At 43.6% G+C, this 17164-nt stretch overlaps 2 protein-coding genes across 2 annotated transcripts; both read left to right on the top strand.

The window, feature by feature from the left end:
* The first annotated feature begins 712 nt into the window (after window positions 1-712).
* On the top strand, window positions 713-8192 carry LOC123743469 (uncharacterized). The gene is made up of 2 exons (XM_082976801.1): window positions 713-2496; window positions 5863-8192. Exons 1-2 carry the CDS (start codon window positions 1089-1091, stop codon window positions 6072-6074), a joined length of 1620 nt encoding a protein of 539 aa, XP_082832927.1. The 5' UTR covers window positions 713-1088; the 3' UTR covers window positions 6075-8192.
* A 3014-nt stretch (window positions 8193-11206) lies between these two features.
* On the top strand, window positions 11207-14676 carry LOC106607732 (myristoylated alanine-rich C-kinase substrate). The gene is made up of 2 exons (XM_014205003.3): window positions 11207-11565; window positions 12763-14676. The coding sequence occupies exons 1-2, from the start codon at window positions 11470-11472 to the stop codon at window positions 13465-13467; spliced, it is 801 nt and encodes a 266-aa protein (XP_014060478.1). The 5' UTR covers window positions 11207-11469; the 3' UTR covers window positions 13468-14676.
* Window positions 14677-17164: the final 2488 nt, after the last annotated feature.

Genomic DNA, 17164 nt, shown 5'->3' with positions numbered 1-17164 from the left:
CGAATTACCTCTGAAACTGAGCACAAAAGATTCTAATTAACACAATAGTGTACACAGTTAATTTAAACAATATTCCCCAGTCTACTATCTCATCTGTGTAACCATTTTTATTAGCAACATGAAAATGGTAAATATCCAGATGCATTACAATGGCCTTGTGGACATGTGAAATTACCTTGTGGACATGTGAAATGGCCTTGTGGACATGTGCAATGGTCTTGTGGACATGAAACTGAGCGAAACTGCCCTTAAGCAGCCCAGTGTTCAAGTACAACCCTATTCAACAAGGTCAAGCTGTCTTTAGCTTGTGACGGTATCATATCATATTGACAAAGTAAAAATGTTTGTGCATTCCAAAAGACCAAAAAATAAATGCCATGTTGTTGTTATGGTCATTACAGAAGAACCTGAGGCATACTGTACTAGTGTTCCACATTATACCGAAACTTCAGTACTTTTTCGATACTACAACATGTAAAATGGTACAGTACAATAATTTTTGTTACTTTCGTTTCTTCTATCAAATGTGTATCAAGTCGTATTCACTAGGTTAATCATCTCATGTCTCTTCCTCACCGAACTGAATGTGTGAGATAATGTGTCTCGTGAATTACGGGGTTTTAAAGAGACAGCACACACTTTTATATATACAAATCAAATAAAATGTTATTGGTCACATGCACATGGTTAGCAGAAGTTAATGTGAGTGTAGCGAAATGCTTGTGCTTCTAGTGCAGTAATTGTCACGTCCTGACCAGTAAAAGAGGTTATTTGTTATTGTAGTTTGGTCAGGACGTGGCAGGGGTGTGTTTGTTTTGTGTTGTCGGGGTTTTTGGGTTGTGTTCTATGTTTTGTATTTCTGTGTTCTATTTTCTAGTTTTTCTATTTCTATGTCTAGTTTATTGTTTTGACCTTCATTCGGAGGCAGCTGTTCCTTGTTGCCTCTAATTGAAGGTCCTATTTAGTACTGGTGTTTTTTCTATGGGATTTGTGGGTAGTTGTTTCCTGTTTAGTGTTTGTTGCACCTGACAAGACTGTTTTCGTCGTTCTTTTTTTTCAGTGTTCATTTTATTTAATAAAAGAAGATAATGAGCATTCACATTCCCGCTGCGTTTTGGTCCAATTCATACGACGCCCGTGACAGAACTACCCACCACCAACGGACCAAGCAGCGGAGGAAGGAGCAGCAGCAGAGTTATAAGGAGTTTTGGACTTGGGAGCAGATACTAGCGGGAGAAGGACCATGGAGGAAGGCTGGAGAGGACAGAAAACGCTATGCTGGGACACGGCTGGCAAGGAAGCCTGAGAGGCACCCCCAAGAAATATTTTGGGGGGGGCACACGGGTACTTTGGCTGGGCCAAGGGTGAGCCCTAAGCCAACTCCCCGTGTTTATTATGGGGAGCGTGTGGAGTGGAGAGCGCCGGTGTATGCGGCAGTGCGCACGATCTCGTCCATGCGCACGCGTAGTCCGGTGCGAGCGATCCCAGTCCCTCGCAAGTGCCGTGCTAGAGTGGGCATCCAGCCTGGAAGGAGGATGCCTGCGCAGCACATCTGGCCACCAGTGCGCCTCCTAGGCCCAGGCTACCCTATGCCTGCTCTACGCATGGCAGCCATCAGGCCTCTGCACAGCCCAGTTCGCCCTGTGCAAGCACTCCGCTCGTGCAGGGCTACTATTACCATCCAGCCAGGACGGGTTGTGCAGGAGGTGCGCTCCAGACCTCCAGTGCCTACTCATGGCCCGGTGTATCCAGTTCCTGCTCCTCGCACTAGCCCTGAGGTGCGTGTCTCTAGTCTGGCGCCTCCAAAGCCGGAACCACGCACCAGGCCTCCAGTGCGTCAGCCCAGTCTAGTACGTCCTGTTCCCGCTCCTCGCACTAGCCTTGGGGTGCGTGTCTCCAGTCTGGTACCTCCAGTACCAGCCCCACACACCAGGCCTCCAGTGCGTCAGCCCAGTCCTGCTCGTCCTGCTCCTGCTCCTCGCACTAGCCCTGTGGTGCGTGTCCCTAGTCTGGTGCCTCCTAAGCCAGCCCCACGCATCAGGCCTTCAGTGCGCAGTCCCCGTCCAGAGCTTCCGGCAACAGTGCCCCGTCCAGAGTGTCCGGCAACAGTGCCCCGTCCAGAGTGTCCGGCAACAGTGCCCCGTCCAGAGTGTCCGGCAACAGTGCCCCGTCCAGAGTGTCCGGCAACAGTGCCCCTTCCAGAATGTCCGGTAACAATGCCCCGTCCAGAGCTTCCGGCGATAGTGCCCCGTCTAGAGAAGGCCCACAGTCCGGAGCCAGCAGAGACGGCCCACAGTCTGGAGCCAGCAGAGACGGCCCACAGTCTGGAGCCAGCAGAGACGGCCCACAGTCCGGAGCCGGCAGAGTGTCCGGCAACAGTGCCCCGTCCAGAGTGTCCGGCAACAGTGCCCCTTCCAGAATGTCCGGCAACAATGCCCCGTCCAGAGTGTCCGGCGACAGTGCCCCGTATACTACAGTTTACTACAGAATTCTATAGTAAGTACTGTTGTATTCTATATTATCATCTTGGTATCGAGTATTGTGATACTAAACCTGGTATCGGTATCAAAGTCAAAATTCTGGTATTGTGACAACATTAGTTTGTACTGCCTCTACAACGTACGCTCTTTGCATAAGTCAGTTGAAAAGTTGCTGCAGGGTGTTTGTATAACCTAATTGGAGTGTTGTGTTAGAACTGCAATCTTTCTCTAGAGCTTACCATCAGTTACTGAAATTTGACTTCATGCAAATAGGAAGCATGTCCATTCACGCTTTAACATGGATTGCCTCACGCATAACTAGTGTATTATGAAGATCTCAGATGAAATCACAATTCAAAGTGTTTTCAAATTAGGTCTGGTTTAACATGGCAAGATGAATGCCTCTGATTCTTTGCCCTCGTGTAGTTTTTTTCAAAGCCATACACTGTCTCACGATTAGGCAACGTTGTACTATTTTGCTTTTAAAGCATTTTAATCCATGGTCATTTATGTGAAAGACATATGCTACACAAGCAGAGTAAAAAGGCTGTAGTTTGTTTAGGCAGAGAGGAACAAATAATTCAGGTATCTCTCTCTCTCTCTCTCTCTCTCTCTCTCTCTCTCTCTCTCTCTCTCTCTCGCCACCCCCTCCCAACCTCTCAGATAGCCTATCAACATAGTATCAAGCCAAGGCACCTAAGCTTCCACAGACTGAGTTTCCTTTGATTGCAGTCATGTCAGATCACTGACGAGTGATGCAACCATCACCTTACTTGTAAGTCATGTAACAAAACTCAATGGAGAAGAGATTCCCTAGTGCAAAACAATGTACTGATCCTCAACACCAATGTTCTGATACAACCTGTTCTTAATACCCTGTGAAAGCAACCACCTCTTCCGCTTTACTTCGGTATCATGTCCCCTCATCTTTTGAATCGGCTTGACGATTATATCATCAAATTCGTGATAACACGGTCATTTAAGATAGATATGAAATTATATTAGTGTTTGTGGATGAATTTACTTCTGCCAGATGCCTATTATGAAGTTTTGCGCTGAAGACCATTGCGCTACATTTATGCACATTGAATACCAATCAAAAAGCCTATAAAAGTTCAAAAACAACAAGGGTACTTCCTGGAAAATTACACATCACTTGCATAAGCAAAGAATACAAATGTATTCTGCAGTCCTAGTTATTTTGTAAAACCTAATTGTATGTAAAATAGGGTCATTTAAACGTCTACAGTAGCGTTGATATTTTTGCATAGTGCATGATAAAAGAAAAGTCCAATGATACCAAACATATTCCAGGAAACCCACCAGTATGCCCTTATGTCCTAACAGTATCTGTTTTCTTTATCAGGCCGGTGAAAGAGTACAGTTGGCTGTACTTTGGTGCTGTATTTGCATTGCAAACATTGAACACTCACTTCTCCCTAGAGCCAGTCACTAGATGTCAACAAACCTGTGCTGTGAGCAACTTTGGGAGACCACTTCCTCCTCTCCGCAGAACACTCCTCCCTCCTCCTCCCCTCTCCACTGCTGCAAAATGGCTGGGGCTTGTTAAACCATAATGTAGCTGAGAGAGTGAAAAGGGGGAGACTCAGTGCTCAAGAGTGTTGCTGAGTAACTACTCTAAGTGGCTGTATCACCTGATTGGCTGCCACAGTGTTTACTGCAATCTGTCATCTCACCAACACAACACTGCTCTTTCTCTGAGGGGAGCTGTCCAAAATGGAATGTGCAGGGAGAGAATGGCTATCCGTTTTATCACTGACCCTGAATGACTGTTTGCCCCTGACCTGTCACCTGAGCGGAGGAAGTCATCACCTATAATTTGTGAATATAAACAAAGTGTCATTGTGATATAGGTCGGAAACCTCATGCTCTTGACCCTCAATATTACTGTTGGTGTCAGCATAATCCGATTTTAAGGGTAATACATTGTTGTATGAGCTTAAATAATACATCCCTATACGAATAGGCTAAATAACTGTACTGGTGAAGTAGTAGAGGAATTGACCATATGAAGGCTTTTAGTGAAGTTCAGCTCAGTTCAAAGAGGTATCTTCCAATTTGGTGAATGTAACACCACAGCTATGACACAAACCATTTTGCAGAACCATGAACTAACTGTACAGTGGCCAGACAGGGAATTGTGAATAGGAGTTTGATTGTTACTGTGCTTGTGTAACATATGTAGCCACCCACATATATATATGCTAAAGAAATGCCAACTTCTTCCTGGGTCAAAGGTTCATTGGAGGCGGGTCTGTTTTGAAGAGCACATGATGAGTCTGCATTCTCTCTTGATATGTTAACAATTTGATGATTAATTTGGTAATTTAATGCAAAGCTTTAAAACAGTCACTGGTGTTCTATAGTATGGGGAATGGAATTATGATTGAAATAATTGATCCAATTACATTATTAAGTGATTTATTTACAATTTAAGAAGTGTGGTTTGAGCTTCTGTGGCAACCATTTTAGATATGCCATCTTGTCAGCAGATTCGTCACTGGTGTTACTGTTCCTGCTGGTAACACCTGTGACAATCAATAGCACTGCTAACTTTTTATACCAACTTAAGTTTTTATACAGTTTCAATATTGTAATTTGTAACATAATATGACTTTCCTTTTGATAGATATGGCAAATAAAGTGCTGCTTAAAAGCAAAAGACTCTATAGACAGTGAAGGGATGCTGACCCAGATGACCCAGACCGTAGAGCAGCCTACCTTGAAAAAAACCCACCAGACTTACTTAAAGAATTTAGAAAAAAAGAAAGAGTGAATGATCTCACAGAAAGAGGAAAAAGACAGGAGCAAAATAAATGGCGGGTCAGACAGAAAAAACACAGATGTTGAGAGCAGGAAAGACAGTGTTGACCCCCCCCAAGTAGGAAGACGTTAGTACTTATTTACCCAGTTACCCAAAGGGATAGTTCACCCAGGTTTCTTTAACGTGTAAGCAATTTATGGACAAGGTATGACAGCAGCACACGCTTTGGTTTTGTTAATCTGGCCACTGTTTCAAATGCTAACTGTTTAGCATTTGTGGCACAATAACTCAATGAGTTACGTATAGATTGTTTGGATGAGAAGTGCATGAACTTGCATTGATGTAAAAAAGTAAGCCTTTTAAACAGTGGCCAGGTAAACAAAACCAAAGCATGGATTGTAGTAATACCTTGTCCATTAAGCCATTTTGTAATTTGGGTGAACTATACCTTTAAGTAGGCTTCCAAAATGTTTGTCACATGGCAGAATTATTTATGTTTTACCGAAGCTATATAGTTTTGTGGATAGGCATGTCAGAAATAAAGTAGGATTTCATGTTTGTATCATCTTTGAAAGATTACATCTTTATGTTTTACAGACAAACCGAAGCGCGGAGATCGCACAGGACAGCAGTACATAAAGCCTGAAGAAAACAGCATAAGTTGCAAGAAACGTTGTCAGCGTTTGCAGGGTACAAATCAAGACCCTGAAAGTCCAAGAACGGAGACGAGAAGCACACTACATGGCCACCATGCCTCTTCAACAACTTCAAAAACTCTAAACTTCCACTATGGGCCTTGGGGGATCTAAGAGCAAAGCAAAGCAGCCAAATCAGACAAAGCCAAACAAGAGTTTGCAAATATACTGAGAGGAAGCTAATAAAGAAATAAAAAATTCCAAAAGTTGTGTGAGCAGAGCATTGTTTTTTTTTTATACAAAGCCTGGAAGCAACAAAAGAGGTCAACAAGCAAGCTTGGTGGAAATAAACAAGAAGACAGCCGTGAGACAGTTTTACCTTGCAGGCAAACCCCTGCCAAGAAAGACACTATCACACTAAGGAAGGTGAAGAAAAAGGAGGCTCCTTTGTGATTCCCGGCGTAACCTCCACAGGAAATACGTTGCTGAGCATGGGCAACAGATTTCATCATGCGCCTTCTTCTGAAAGGAGAGACCCTTTTGGGTGATGACACCACAGGAGAGGCCAAGAAACTTGCCAGTGCAAGACTCATGAAAAATTGCGTTTTATGGCAAATCAAATGCTCAAACGTGGTCAAACTTGGCCATAATCGAGGATGAGCTTGTTACCCAGTTCCGGGAAAGGCGCTTTAAAATGTAGGAGACGTCTGTTCAACATTCGATGGCAGGTACCACAGCTACCGGACCTTGAGAGAGAACCTGACTAATGACTGCCTGATCCATATAGTTTTTTGTAAAAAACTTCACATGCATGTATGCTTCAGAGATCCAGTCAGTTCACTTCGGGGGTTCACACAAGCAGGTGACGCTCCACACTGGTATCATCTATGTGGCAGAGGAGCCCCCACCCATCTCTTTCTGCACCTTCTCACCCGACAGCCATATGGGCTCACCTGGACCCCATTCTGGACATGCTAAAACAGCGGTACCCTACCGTGCAACACCTTCACTTCTTCAATGATGGCCCTGCCACCCAATATAAACAGAAGGGCAACTTCTATATGGTTGGTACTGAACCTGTCAAGAACGGCATCCAGGGAAGTACGTGGAACTTTTTTGAGGCCAGTCACAGAAAGGGTGCTCCGGATGGAGTGGGTGGTTCACAGCTGACCTCTTGGTCCACCACGGGAAAGACATAACTGCAATGTCTTTCTATTAGGAGGTAAGAGACTCTGGCACTCAAATACAGTTGTATTATGTCAGTGAGGAAGAGGTGGCATAAAGTAAGCATAAAAGGGAACCATGCGAATGCACCAGGTTCTTAGTATCATGCCTGGCAACCTATAACGTCTCTGCCAAGCAGCGCAAGGAGTGTGGGATTGCCCATGTTATGGACTCCAAGAAATCACTCTCCCGACAGTGCCGGCTAATGGCCACGGTCTCTCACCTCCACATCAAACAGATGTCATTGACCCGGATGCCTCAGCTCCACTTCGGCCAGATGTCATCGAGGCTCACCACACTGGACAGTGGTGCATTGTGAACTATGACGAACAACCATACCCTGGCGTTATAGCGTTATACTGGAGGTCGAAGAACAAAATGTCAAAGTTAAGTGCATGCACAGGAATGGAGTCAACAAGTTCTTCTGGCCAAACCCAAGAGATGATATCAACTGGTATGGGGATTACCAGATTGTGTGTCTGATGCCAAAGCCGCTGTCAGTGAACAAAAGATCAGATTGACCACAGTATCTGGAAGTACTTGGAGGAGCACCTGAATGTGGGAAAGTGGCAGGTGTGAACTGGCTACCATAGAAGAAGCCGTCAGCGGCTAGAAAGCAATGGAGACTGGCTCAGAGATGATAACAGATGGACCTGACACAATAACATGGCAAAGACAAACATGAACAAACATTTCTAAAGACAAACACATCTCAAGTAAAAGTGAAGTTAGTATGGGAAATAATTTGTACGGGAAAAGTTAGTACAGGAAATAGGCCTATTACATGAACATATTTGACTTTAGTCCTAGTTTACATTCACTGTTGTGTTTCTATTGTTATAATAAACATATTTTATGTTTGTACGACAATGTTGTGTTAGGAAATACATTTTAGTCCATAAGATTAAGACCAAAAGATGAAGCCTATTGACTAAAATGTCTATCCTAACACAACATTGTCGTACAAAGTAAAACATGTCTTGGCCAGAAGAAATAAAAGATATTACTAAATTGATCAAATTTGTATGAAATGATCATATGTCACTGCTTTCACATTGTGTCACTGGTGTTACATTGCATCACTGGTGTTATAGCATGGCATGCTGGTGTTCTGGCATCAGTTGCCCATTTTCATAGAATATGTTTATTTGTATTTACACAACTGTTGCTGCGTTCATTAGTAAGCAATTTAAGAATATGATAGTCCAATTTTGGTGACTTAACCTCAATTATATCTGATGTTACAACACAAAACACATGGTAGAAATATATATATGTCGCACAACAGAACTTTACACACACCGGTTTAAAGTAATTTATTACTAATCAAAACAATTTCTTAATTATAGCATTAACCCTTTGTCTTTAATTATATATGCAAATGAAATTGTGAAATTACATTCAGAAAAGCCAGAATTGTCAGCTAAAATATAGGTAACACCAGTGGTGTGAAGTATTTAAGTAAAAGTACTTTAAAGCACTAGTTTTTTGGAGAACCTGCACTTTACTTTACTATTTATATTTTTGACAACTTTTACTCCACTACACTCCTTTTTATTTATTTACAAATATATATTTTTACCCCAATTGGTAGTTACAGTCTTGTCCCATCGCTGCAACTCCCGTATGGACTCGGGAGAGGCGAAGGTCGAGAGCCATGCGTCCTCCGAAACATAACCCAGCCCAGCTGCTTCTTGACACAATGCCAACTTAACCCGGAAGCCAGCCGCACCAATGTGTTGAAGGAAACACTGTACACCAGGCAACCGTGTCAGCGTGCACTGCACCCGGCCCACCACAGGAATCGCTAGTGCGCAATGGGACAAGAACATCCCTGCCGGCCAAACCCTCCCCAAACCCGGACGACGCTGGGCCAATTGTGCGCCGCTCCATGGGTCTCCTGGTCATGGCCAGCTGCAACAGAGCCTGGACTTCAACCAGGATCTCTAGTGGCACAGCTAGCACTGAGATGCAGTGCCTTAGACCGCTCCGCCACTCGGGAGTCACTATAATGACATAATGTACAATAAATAGATTAATACATTCCATTCAAAAAGTGTCTTCATTCAAAAGAATCATCTTAGATTAAAAATATATAAAAGGTAACACACTACATGACCAAAAATATGTAGACATTTACTGATCAAACATCTCATTCCAAAATCATGGGCATTAATATGGAGTTGGTCCCCCCTTTATAACAGCCTTCACTCTTCTGGGAAGGCTTTCCACTAGATGTTGGAACATTGCTGCAGGGACTTGCTTGCATTCAGCAACAAGAGCATTAGTGAGGTCGGCACTGATGTTGGGCGATTAGGCTTGGCTCGCAGTCGGCGTTCCAATTCATCCCAAAGGTGTTTGATGGGGTTGAGGTCAGGGCTCTGTATGAACCTCGCTTTGTGCACGGGGGCATTGTCATGCTGAAACATGAAAGGGCCTTCCCCAAACTGTTGCCACAAATTTGGAAGCACAGAATTGTCTAGAATGTCATTGTATGCTGTAGAATTAAGATTTCCCTTCACTGGAACTAAGGGGCCTAGCCCGATCCATAAAAAACTGCCCCAGACCATTATTCCTCCTCCACCAAACATTACAGTTGGAACTATGCATTCGGGCAGGTAGTGTTCTTCTGGCATCCGTCAAACCGAGTCGTCCATCAGACTGCCAGATGGTGAAGCGTGATTCATCACTCCAGAGAATGCGTTTCCACTGCTCCAGAGTCCAATGGCAGCGAGCTTTACACCACTCCAGCCGATGCTTGGCATTGCGCATGATGATCTTAGGCTTGTGGGCAGCTGCTAGGCCATGGAAACCCATTTCATGAAGCTCCCTACGAACAGTTATTGTGCTGACGTTGCGTCCAGAGGCATTTTGGAACTCAGTAGTGAGTGTTGCAACCGAGGACAGACAAATTTTGCGCGGTACATGGTTCAGCATTCGGCGGTCCTGTTCTGTGAGCTTGCTCTACTACTTCGAGGCTGAGCCGTTGTTGCTCCTAGACGTTTCCACTTCACAATAACAGCACTTACAGTTGACCGGGGCAGCTCTAGCAGGGAAGAAATTTGACAAACTGACTTGTTGGAAAGGTGCCACATTGCAAGATACGACGCTCTTCAGTAAGGCCAGTTTGTCTATGGAGATCGCGTGGCTGTGTGCTCAATTTTATACACCTGTCAGCAATGGGTGTGGCTGAAGTAACCACATCCACTAATTTGAAGGGGTGTCCACAAACTTTTGTATACATACTGTATGTGGTGCTATTATATGTGACTGAGATGAACTTATTACCAGATGGCATTGAGCTGAAAGGTGGGTTTGGGTGTCCCCCCTTTAAATGTATTTTATCAAGACATGATTGTTTCACAAAAGCAGTATTTATTCAATATGAAAAATAGCCACCACTAAATAGACTACCTACTAAATGTGCACTGTCTGTGTCAAGTGAATGTGGTCGTATTCAGAGCACGTTCTGAAAGTGGAGGCGGCTGGAGCTCAATGAGCCAAAAAACAATTTCTGCCTAAAGCAAATGCCGATTCCTCATAATCAAATTAGCGTACATAATTGAGATGAAATTGTTACAAACACCCTTAAACATCTATCATAATGAATCAATAATTAGGTATCACTTTGTTAGGAGTGATTAGAATGTCTTTCAAACCTCTGCGCACACCATCAATTCCAAAATTATTCTCTAGTCGAGTAATTTTTGTTTGGTAGTTTTGAAAGGAACATTTGTCGCCACGACAATATATATTTTTCAGATTTGTTACAATCTGCAAAAAACCCATTGTTCACTCGTTTTTAAAGCCTTGCCCACTTTCTGTGTGAGGGCTCTGATTCGCTGGATCTGAGCGCGGATGCCGTCATCATTCGGGATGCCCATTCATCTGGGCCGCGTTCAGTAGAACGCAACGTTTTGGAACGTTCAGATAGAAATAAACAATATAGAACACACATGCCTCTCCAACATGTAGAATGAGGAACCACCAGCTCTATTCGTGGCATTTCTATCTGCAACGTTCGAGAACGTTTGGCAACTGAATGTGGCCCTGTGCACTTGGGCGTTGGACTCCGCATCTTATTAGCAACACGGGAAATTTCTCCATTTTCCACCCTGTCTACAGCGACATAGCCACAAATCTGGGATTTTTTATTACTTCTCTTCACTTGGCAGGTATTTTCTGCAATTTTCCCATTTTGTTCACTAAGACTGGACTTTGATTACTTGTCCAGTAAACGTTTCAAAGAGGAGCCTTCGCAAAGTGCTTGCATTTAAGAAAGAGTCTAGTAGTGGTCTTTGTTCGTTTTTTTGGATCGGTTGAGTTTCTTTGTTGGAGCGAAAGCATGGGAGCGCAATTCTCCAAGACAGCTGCAAAAGGCGAAACCGCGGTTGAAAAGCCAGGAGAGGCTGCCGCTTCACCAACCAAGACCAATGGACAGGTAATTGATTTAATATATATATTTGTATCCGAGTTAAAGGAAATATAGATATACGGTTGGTTTGCGCAAAGGTTCTCTGCGTGCGTTATTGTGTTGTGGGCACTTATGGAGACGTTCGCCAGGCTGATGGAGCAAACAACCACTATTCGAATACATTGAATCTACACTATTTCATTAAACAGTTGATCATTGATTTGAAATGCAATTTTTAAAATTCTACAATTATTACAAAAGTCCAAACTGATTTGAATAATTATTTGGAGACAAATTCGGTGAAGTATTCTGTCGTTTTCATTGATTCATTTGATGTGTGGGGATTTCGGTTAAATGGGTGAATTCTTTGTTTGAAATTTCGGATTGTGAGACAGCGGAAATTGGTATCACATTGTTGGACCTTATGTAGCCATGTGTAGTTAAATGGATCAATCATGTTTGAATCAAAAGCTTAACTGAAACTGAGCACAAATCTAATAACTTGAGGCAATCGGTGGGTGAATTGGGGAGATGAACGACGCCAACAATGGCTTGCCACGGTCTAGCTAGCCAACACGCCTTTTGTTACAGATGCTCGAATAGAGCGCAGGGATGGTTACTACTACACGGGAGCAGGGGAACCACATTTGATAATGCGTCCCCTCTGTAACTGGTATTATAAGTGTTGGAATGGATGGTATTTATTAAAGTGATAAGGATGATGGTTTGAGGGTTCTGGTGCTGTTTGGTTTTTGGGGTATGCATCTGAAGGATGCTCTGCGTGATCTGGTGTATTAATGAGCATCTGCTGTTTAATGAGCAGATGCTTTGCTTTGGCGCTTCGGTGTTGGAGCGACCGGCAGACACGCATCGCCCCCTAGCGAACCATCCGAAACCGTGTCTCCCTTCTCTCATTGACGGAGGCGGCTTATTCTCGCACGTGATTACGGGAAAGTAGTTTCAATTCTGCATTTCTAAAACGAATTCTGTATTGAATTTGTAACTCGCAAAGCAATTAGCCTGCCGACGCCCGTGCGTAAAGGCCCATTAATACTAAACATGTTTAAAAATAAATAAAAAATAGACAGAGGGCTGTATGCGTTTTGTCCCGATCTATTTTTGTGGTGTCTACTGCCCCTTGTGTCACTGAGTGACAATAGTCCATATCACAGGTTATATTCCACGCTTGTTTTTTTATGTGATGTTAATGGCCTCTGTCTTTAGGAAAACGGCCATGTGAAAGTGAACGGGGATGCCTCTCCTGCGGCTGCAGAGGCAGGCAAAGAAGAGGTGCATGCCAATGGTAGTGCCACGGCTGAGGAGGCTCCAAAAGAGGAGGCTGCAACTGCAGAGGCTGCACCCTCAGCAGCAGCGGCAGTAGAAGGGGAAAAGGCAGAGAATGCCGAGGCTGTGTCTCCAGCAGCTGAGGGTGAGGCTGCTAAACCGGAGGAGGGTGCCACGCCTTCAACCAGCAACGAGACCCCCAAAAAGAAGAAGAAGCGCTTCTCCTTCAAAAAGTCCTTCAAGCTTAGCGGTTTCTCCTTCAAAAAGACCAAAAAGGAGACAGGCGATGGGGCAGAGGGTGAGGAGACCGCTGCGTCCACCGATGAGGTCAAGGATGAGACAGCCGAGGCCCCAGAGGCCGCTGCTGAGGGGGAAGCCAAGACTGCGGAGGTAGAGGCCAAGCCTGCCGGTGCTGGGGAGGAAGCTAAGGAAGCAGCAAGCCCCACAGATGCCAAGCCTGAGGAAACAGCAGCAGCAGCACCCGCTGAGGAGGCCAAGGCAGCCCCAGCCGCCGAGGAGCCAAAAGCAGAGGAGAAGCCAGCTGAGCCTGCTGCGGAGGCACCCAAAACGGAGGAGGCTGTACCTGCAACAGAGGTCGCATCCAGTCCAGAGGCCCCCGCTGCCGCAGAGGCCACTGCTGAGTAAAGCTATAAACGCGAAGAGCAAAACGGAAGAAATAAAAAAAACAAAAAGCTGAAAAAAGATAATCAAAAAAACATTTCCCTGTTTGTATGTTGGAGTGGTGCCAGTTCCTGGCTTTGGAGGACTTGTCTACAACAGGGGTATTTTAAAGCTTTTCTTTTTTTTTGTTTTCCCTTCCCCCTCCACAAAACCCATCTCGGTCCATTGTTACTACCATTCCAACGGGCAGAGGTGGGTTGCTTAGAAACGTAATATTACAGAAAAAAAATACATCCACACTCTGCCATATATTTTTTTGCATCCGTATTACATGTTTTTTTTTGTTGTTGCATTTTTATACAAAATGTACCTTGTCAAAATGTATGGGCATGCCCATGGTATGGAGGAGGTGGGGTATGTAAATGAGTTGAGATGTAAATGAAGGGGGTTTTGGGGTGGGTGGGGGAGATTTGGAGGTGGCACCTTTGTGCCTGGGAATTGTGCCACAGACTATAATGTAAAGAGGGGTCTTAAAAACGAGAATGAAACAAACACCTATGTACCACAAGAGTACCATGCGGTTTATAACACTAAGTCATTTTTACTATGAGACGACAAAAAAATACAATCCCCAGAGCTAGGTTTAGGAAGTCATTAAAAAAATCATAGGAGCTTTTCACTAATCTCATTAGCTGTACCAGTCAGTGATTCAGTAGAAATACAAGTTGTATAGGCTTTATTGTTTATTGCTGGTTTTATGACCTTAATAAAGTGTAAGTATGTATAGGCGGGGTGTTTTTAACTATGATTATTGTACAAATGAAATCTTGATCTCAAGAAGCACATGAAGTTTGCAGCTCTTTTTCCACCCGCTCATTTTTGTAAGATAACAAAAAACAAATTCATCCTGGATGACCTTTTCAGCAATTTTGAACTCAACCAAGCTGTGATAAGTGGAATGGTTACTGTTTATATACTGTGGTATGTTTTGATTACAGCAGACAATGCTTTTTTTTCAGTGGTCTTTGACAAATGAAGGAATCTCTATCGGATGCCACGTTTGTGTAGCATCTTGTCTCTTTTTTTTCTTTTGTAAATACTGGAGAAGCTTTGACCAATTTGACTTAGAGATGGAATGTGACTTTGCTTAAAAAAATGCTATTAAACTCCTGCTTAGTGTTCTAATTTTCTGTGAGCACACTAAAAGCAAAAATAAATGTGAATAAAATTTGAGCATCATCTGTCTTTTCATTTAACCAATTTCTATTCCTTTTAAGATGGAATCCGCAATAGGGGGAAACAGCGCCACTAGCCGCCCCACCACCGTTGTTTTTGTTGCCAACCCAAGTGTTGCGCAGCATGGTCAAATAAATTGCAGTGTATACTGTGCTATTCTATTGCATGTGCAAACAGTGTTTGCTGTAATGTCACAAACGGATGTTTTTTTTCCCACTATGGAGTCCAGCTTTAACCGTTCAGATGGAGGTGGTAAGTGGGTTGTTGAGTGTTGTAATTGATGGGTAATTTCAACATGTGTAATTTGAGCATGCTTGGCTGTTTACACAGGCAGTCAAATTCAGTTCGGTTCCCACCCCACTAATTGAGCTTTTGACCATTCACATCAGATCTTTTCACGTCGGTTCTTTTTTCAGAGCTGATCAGATTGGTCAAAATAATTGGGCTGCCTGTTTTAAATGCAGACATAGTGTGTTCAAACGAATTTTGTAACAACTGCCAACTTTTCTACATACTCAAACATTACAGTATACCTTGCCGCAACAACACCAAGAGGATTTCACCTAGGATTTGAACTTATGGCGTCACAGCCTGTGTCACTGGCCCTAGGTTACCTACAAAAGTCCAATATGGAGTACTCAATGGTATGGACAAATCTATTTCACCTTGCAAGTATTATACAACTAACAACTAGGCCTAACTCATTCAAAGCCTTTTTAAATGAATCATGGACCAGAATAGATGCATTTGTCATGGGGATCAAGGTTTGTTCATTGTACGTTCCATCACTATTAGTTTAGTGCTATTCCTCGCCCCCAACATGATCACATGCAGCCTACATCACTGAATTCTCACTGATGTTAAATACGTTGACATTTTGCAAATCATATTTTGAATGGTGTAAGATTGTAGCACAATAGCTGCTCAGTAACTGGTAAGATGCCAATGGAAATGATAAAATGTCAGTGAAGACCTTTTGAGCAGCTCATTGTTGTAAAACGAGACCCTCAAGGCACAGAGACTAAATACTTTGCAATGACGTTGAAAAATGAATGATGTAGAGCCCCACCCAAGACCTTGAAAGAAACCATCAACACAGTGGTTTGATTTTACGAAGGCTTGCTTGATGCTACACTTGGATAATGAAATATTCGTATGGATTTTGTTTCAGGGCAAAGGGTCCCTCCCAGGTGAGACCACACATAACCTCAAAGTTTGCAAGACATGTTTAGCAACTAAAATGAACCTTTTTTTTACAGTAGCTGGCCTAACACCTGGCTGTAGGCCTACAGTGCAACAATGCTGTTTACATGTTATAGGTTAGCTTCTATTGTAGCTTCGGTGTTGAGAAACCTTAACCACATTCTTCAGCTTCCATTACTGAAAATAGCCAATGAATAGTGTTGCTGACACAAAATAAAACATTTTGATGTCAGATGCACCATCCGTTTTCAATTAGCATCAATGAGTGCCAGCCTTTCCAGGGAAGGCCTATAGCACAACAAACTACAGACATTTGGCCTCTTTATACAATTTGCTGCAGCAACAGGAAAGATTTCATATTAGCCAGTTCCAACATGATAGCGCATATCATTCTGTATGTAGCAAGTTACCGTGCAAGATTGTAGCTAGAGGCACACATCTTTCTGTAGCATGTTATGCATGCTACATTGTAATACACAAAATGGCAACAAATCGAGAGAAAAAAAACATACTATAAATTGCAATTGTTCATTAATAGACGAATAGGCCACAAAATAGGCGTATGCATATTTCTCTGCTAAGCGGGTTGCAGCTTACTAGTGTTTTGAATTTCACACGTGCTATTTTCCCGCTTGCAGGTGTGTCATAGCTACAGTAGGCTAAGTTTCTGTAATGAAAATCTAGATATACTTCATCAGCAAGTCTATCTACACAACTTGATTAAAGATCTTCAGGGTTGTATTAGCAATCACGACGGTTGAAATTACTAGGCCAAATTGGTCGGTATATAAGCTATAACAACAAGCGCGGTGCGGTCTCCAACTCAATCATCAACGTTTGCTGACGACGCTACAGTGGTAGGCCTGATAAACGACAACGACGAGACAGCCAACCGTGCGGAGCCCTGGGGGAGTGGTGCCAGGAAAATAACCCCTCCCTCAACGTCAACATAACGAAGGAGCTGATCGTGGTCTACAGGAGACAGCAGAGAGAGCACGTCTCCATCCACATCGAGAGGGTAAAATAAATTATAGTTCCTTGGCGTGCACATCACTGACAACCTGAAATGGTCCCTTTACACAGACAGCGTGATGAAGAAGGCCCAACTGAAATTCAGCTTGGCCCCTAAGACCCTCAAAAACTTCTACAGATCCACCATTGAGAGCATCCTGTCGGGCTGTCTTGTCACCGCCTTGTACGGCAATTGCACCATGCGCAACCGCAGGGCTCTCCAGAGGGTGGTGCTACAGCCCCAACGCATCACACTGCCCTCCAGGACATC

The sequence above is a fragment of the Salmo salar genome, chromosome 06, assembly GCF_965601325.2.
Source record: "Salmo salar chromosome 06, fSalSal1, whole genome shotgun sequence".
Classification (NCBI taxonomy): domain Eukaryota; kingdom Metazoa; phylum Chordata; class Actinopteri; order Salmoniformes; family Salmonidae; genus Salmo; species Salmo salar.
This window is presented reverse-complemented; position numbering and strand designations above follow the sequence as displayed.